Source organism: Beta vulgaris, chromosome 7, assembly GCF_026745355.1.
Source record: "Beta vulgaris subsp. vulgaris cultivar EL10 chromosome 7, EL10.2, whole genome shotgun sequence".
Lineage (NCBI taxonomy): Eukaryota > Viridiplantae > Streptophyta > Magnoliopsida > Caryophyllales > Amaranthaceae > Beta > Beta vulgaris.
In genome coordinates, this window is record NC_079208.1 from 13,842,323 (window position 1) to 13,848,322 (window position 6,000).

General features: G+C 33.9%; 1 protein-coding gene across 1 annotated transcript in view; it reads right to left on the reverse strand.

Moving 5' to 3' along the window:
- LOC104908903 (uncharacterized) overlaps nucleotides 1-5,472 on the reverse strand; it is a 28,305-nt gene extending 22,833 nt beyond the window's left edge. The window contains exons 1-4 of the mRNA XM_048634186.2: nucleotides 5,303-5,472; nucleotides 3,086-3,207; nucleotides 2,876-2,987; nucleotides 2,601-2,756 (exon numbers count right to left, since the gene is read on the reverse strand). Of these exons, the coding sequence (XP_048490143.1) occupies nucleotides 2,601-2,756; nucleotides 2,876-2,987; nucleotides 3,086-3,105 (288 nt within the window). The 5' untranslated portion in view covers nucleotides 3,106-3,207; nucleotides 5,303-5,472. The remainder of the gene's footprint in view (nucleotides 1-2,600; nucleotides 2,757-2,875; nucleotides 2,988-3,085; nucleotides 3,208-5,302) is intronic.
- Between the last annotated feature and the right edge of the window lie 528 nt (nucleotides 5,473-6,000).

Sequence of the window (6,000 nt, forward strand, 5' to 3'; positions counted from 1 at the left end):
ATCGTAGAGATACTTTTGAGAAAAGTTCAATGCGTCAACCGAGACAGGATGATTCGAGCACAAGAGATAAAGAAGCTAACACTATGGGGGAGTTGATAGTTAATTCACTTAAGAGTAAAGACTGAAGGGCATAAACCAGTTTCACACTCAACGATGCCCACCAGATAAATGACTTCATTCCTACGGAAGTAGTTCAACCATCCCGTGAACCTGGACATAGTATCACCAAAGACGGACTGAAAAAAGTTACTATACCTCCTAAAAGAAATATGTATGAATCAAATCAAGTACATGCATTATCAGTGGCACAAGAAACAAGCAAGAAGGTGAACCATCTTCTTGAACTAATCCATTTCTTACAAGGACTCCTCGTTGGATGGAAGCAACACATGAAAAAAAAATTGAAATTCTTCATAATATCAATACGTGAGAGCTTGTGAAGAGATCCAAATCAACTAATTATTAGTTGCAAAAAGAATAACAAGAAAAGGGAAGGCACATTCCAGATGTTCCAAATGTAAGATATAAGGTGCATATCTGAATTAAGGCTACACTAAGAGAAAAGATGTCAACTTTATCATTGCTTTAGATGCTCACTTTGACCCAGAAGTCGTGCAACTAGATGACAAAACATCTTTCCTACATGGCGAGATGGGAGATGAAATTCATATTGGTCAACCTGAAGTCTTCATTATTTCAAAAGATCATGTTTATCGACTACAGCAGTCGTAATAAGATTTAAAGCAATTTCCTTGAATATAAGGTGTCATTCTTTTCTTTGATTAAGCATAAATTTTCTGGTAGCATCCACAATGATTGCGCCCACCACGAGATGCTCTCGTATCGCACTTCTTTTTACTTGCTATTATGTGTGACGACATTTGAATTGCTGTCCATGCCATGTCCGAGATCATTAAATCATATGATGAACATAGTGACAAGTTCGAAATGAAATTATTGAGTTGAAACAGAAAGATTTATTGGCATGGAAATCCGAAGAGAGTGTCCAACAAGTAAGTTACATCTAACAAAGAAAAACTCTCAAGCTCTTTAATGTTGCAAGCCAGTCCAGCATCGCTTCACTTGCAGTGCACTTCAAGTTATCAGGTTATCATCTGAAGTTTGTCCAAAAATAGATGAGGGGAAAGAGCGCATAGCACGATTCTTATGCAAGTTATGTTAGAAGTCTCATACTGTCAATATCGTCAGTAGACATATAAGTAATGCAGAATTATGGCCATCGGAAAATCGCAAATGGCTTTTTCGTTATCAAAAAGGCACAGAAAAATTAATTTGATGTATTATTGTAAAGCACGCCATAACATCATCGGATATGCCAATTATAAATGAGGTGGTGATGTGGACAAAAAACAAAGTTCTCTCTCTGGATATAACTTCAATCTTTGTGGCTCTGCTACTATTGTGGATATAACTTCAATCTTTACTGGTTGTCTTTTCATTTGAAAATTTAAGCTATTGCTATGAGAAAATGAGAATAATTGTGGATCATATATAGTTTCGCTTTGTTTCATACTAAAAACATTAGCTTGACTTATTACGGTGACATATTGTGAAAAAGGACAAGAGTGCATTTAGTTACCTTGCACAAAAAGCACTTATTATTTCAGTAATATTTTTGCATAGCTTTTATAAAATCTCGATTTTTCAAGCTTCTTTTTTCCCCTGATATCATTTCTATGAGTCTGGACTCTGGAGGCAGGATTTCTCCAACATTTTAAAGCCAACTCATTCTGCTCTAAAATCGCTATAGGGCTTGTAGACATTAGTATTTATCATTCCTAGCAACATGGGCGGATACAACGATACACTATGGGTTCACTGGGTTCAAATTGACCCATTGAATTTTGGAAAAAATTGTGCAGTTTTTTCTGTTTTTTAAATTAAAAAAATTACAAACGGGTAGGATCAGCAAGCACGTTTTATATTGTTTTTTCTTTTGGTTTCACCTAAGCCTTACCTAACTCCTTATTACTCCACCCATCCTTACTACCTCCTCCCCCTTCCTTACTTAGCTTGCCTCTTTCCTAACGCCAAAGGTATACTTCTCTTTCTTCATTTAAATATTCCAATTTCAGATTTTAAAATTTAGAATAAGTATATTTTAATTTAAATTTTAGAATATATAACTTTCAAATATCAAACCTTAAAATATGTATTAATTTTTATAGAGTTTCTATTAAATATAATTAGAATGTAGTAATTGGGTATATGAGTGAGAAAGTTGTCGCTCTTGCTCGATATTTGAAACTCTTTAAAGTAAAGAATTAGCTGGAAACTTGGAATGCTAGATTATATCATTTGAATGTGTTGATTTTTTTTGTTTATATTGTATAAAAATAATTATAGTATGAAAATTCGTAGAATGCTTTTGTAATTTTTTATCTTTGTATCCACCGAATTAACATCCTATTTAGCGATTGCAATTTGATATTTGAATCAATGTATTGAACTTTTTAAATAAATGATTATAGTCTATATTGTGACCGGCTCCGAACGCACATGGTTGAATTCCTGGATCCACCACCGCCTAGCAATGTATCGATATGTCATGACACGGTTCTATCATGATGAGCACATACCTTTGTGTCATTTAATGTCTGACCCTGTGATGAGCCAGCCTTTCTCCCTTTCAAATTAGACCAAACATTCAGCAAGGCTTGTGTTGAAAGGCCAGAATATTTATCTTCAATGTAAGTTAGATCAATAGAAGGTAAAAGAGGTGCTGGAAGGTTCATCTGAAAAAAATAAGGTAACAGCACACAACAAAGTACAAGAGGGTGTCAAAGTCTCAAAGATAATGAATGGAAGTTCAAGCCTAAGTAAAATGAATAGGAAATCAAGTAGATCCACATACCTTTGTCAGAGAAAGCGTAGGAAAGGATACTCCCATAAAGAACCCAAATACAACCCCCACAAACGTAGTTAGAATAAGCCGCATCACATTGTTTAGTTTTCTTACGTGCCCACTGTAACAGAGAGTAAAGAAATTCAAGAACAACTAAAAATAAATTCTTGCAGCATGAAGTTGCAGTAAGGAATGAAATTTTCAGAGTTAGAGATCAACCTGCGGAAAATACTTCTCATTTTTACTTTAATCAGTGCAAACTGTAGAATTGCAATGGTACAAGCACTGATTTTCTTAGATGTATTTGCGCCACATGCTCAGATCTCGAGCCCCAGCACAATCTGCATATGCATGGAAGAGGCAAAATTTATGATTCACCCGACAGCATAGAGTCATAGACACACTGGAAGGGAAAGGAAGAACATGTTATATCATTGTTACCCCCCCCCCCCAAAGCCACAATCATCATGCTAATTAATTGATACTCCATTGTCCCACAATCATATTCTCCCTTTGTCCTCAAATAATCAATGGGAGACAATAACTTTCTGTGACAAGTTATAATCTGTATACCCCAACGCATGTCATCCCCCCACATGCAAGAAACATCTAAGCGTTCAAGTCTTCCTTTCGACAAACATATAAGTCCATTGTCTTTTTTCTTCTATAGCAACATTCGCTTTTTGATACTTCGACCATTACTTTTTACTAATAATTAAAAATATATAGTACCATGTGGGGTCTAGTTGCATTTATGACACATTTCACATATATATTATCCAACTATCAAAATTTCATTATTTTACTAACATGTAGCTAAATAAATTAATGATGAAAGCTGTGTGTTAGTAATGGTGAAAAACAAACATTATAACTAATAAAAAAGATCGACGAAAAAACACACATCCGATAAGTCCAATTAAAATAAAATATATAATATATTCAGTCCAAACAATTGGACTAAAAAAATATTCTTTGACATTTTTCTTTTGAAATTTTGGACTTTTAACATTCCCGCTTTAAAATTTTAAGCTAGGGTAGTATTTGCACCTACCCTCCAAAAGTACAATGTAAGAAGTGAAAACTTAAAAGTCAAAGTTATTTTAACCCTTTTGGAGCCTTTTGTATTATGCAATTTACTCTTATTAGACTTTAAAGATGTATGTAATTGACTTTATGTAATGGATGTAATGAGTCCATTTTTTCAAATTTCAATGATTCAATCTTTAAAAAACATTGTGAATCTAAATTGGCAAAAAAAAACTAATAAATTATATAATAATCGGACTGGACTAGATTCGGCTTCAAGAAAAAAACTCAGACTCGATAGGACTCAAAAGAAAGTTTGGATTGGATTCGGATTTCGGACTCAATAGTCCAAAAAAATTTAGACTATATTTGAATTTGGCAAAGTCTAATCCAATCCACTTACACCCCTATATACAGCATGTCAAGCATTGAGGTATTATTAGAAATTGGAAACATAATAGATATATCATTGTTCAGGAGGTTATAACATGGCATACTCTTGTTTCTTAGTGGCAAGAGTGCCACTCCCATATAAGATCTACAAGGCTAGAGAGTGAGTAATGACACAGGCTCGAGAATAAGAAGACATCAGAAGGAACTTTGAGAATTGAATACATTAAGGCACCAACTAAAAAGGGTGTGCATCGCATTAGCACTATAACCCAATCTTCATCGAATCCTTGGTAACTCGAGTTCTAATAAAAGGTGAAACCAGGTGGAAAACGCTTTTTAATTGTCAATACACACCAGTAACCCCATCTAATATATTATTTGATTTTAGCAAACTATTTGCAAGAAATACTACATGTATACAACTATCATCTTCCCCTCCCCCCGAAATTCAAACTATGAGGTCAACACGCACGAGATACACCAAGAAGCATGTAGTAGGAGCCTAGAAAAATGATAAGATCGAACACTTAAACCGAACGGTAGAAAAAACAATTCTTTACGCATTAACTTAGGTTACTTTGACTTGCTTGCATTATCATTTAAATAAAATCAACAGTAATTTCATTATACAAAGGTCACTTTTTTCCGAAGTTAATCAACATTCATATGATAAGAAAACAACATGAGTATAAAACTACCATAAATAAAACCATAACAAATTTACAACAATCTAAAAATATGAAGATAACAAAATTACCAAGTTGCCATTTAAATTGAGCACAAAAGAAAGCAACGATAAATTAAATTGGCCCATTCAGCTAACTAATTCACGATGATCTCAATTACATAATAGTGCTAATTTAAAAAACAAGATAACAAGCATAATTCAGTTCTTAATTTCAGTTGAAGGTCAAAATTCACATAATTATAATAAAAGATTCTAAAATTTAAAAAAAAATTAAGATGCTTTAGAAAACAATTAGGGAGAAAAGAGAAAGGGTAATAGAAAAGTACATAAAAATGGCGTGGGATGATCGGTGGGACATGCGACGGCGATCAGGGAAGTCGGAGTTTCAGAAGATGGTGAATTGGTCTTAACTCTCAAGTCTTGACTCTTCTTAGTTGGACTTTAGAGAGAGTACAGCTTCCACTCACGTGGAAAGAAAGACTTAAACACTTGTGAGTTGTGTCATTGGAGAAATGATAAACATCTAATTGCTAGATGTTTATAAACATATAGCAAGGACACGCTGGTCTTTTCACAAAAAAAGGTAAGGGCTTGGAAGTCTTTTCCTTGGGAGGGGTAACGGACGTTTTGTTTTCCCGGATGATTCCTGCCTTTTCCCTTGTAATAAAATATTATATGTTGTTAAGTACAGTTGTAAGTACTTATGACAGGACAATACAAGACAATAATGAGAGAGGAAAGAAAGAGAAAAATCCCGAAAATCGAGACAATCTGAATATATTTCCGAAATTTGAAAGGGTGAGGAATTATAAACAAAATATAATTATTAAGGGAGGATTTTATGAGGAGTTAACAATTTGGGCGTTGAAGAAATAGAAATTGAAAGGTTGAAGACAATACAGGCGAAAGAAAGAGAAGGTCAGCTATGGTCCGAGGTAAGTGATTAGCATATATGTAAATATAAGACTAATTGATGGAATAATGTTATTTTTTGTTAAATTATAATAAAGGAAACCGAAGATGC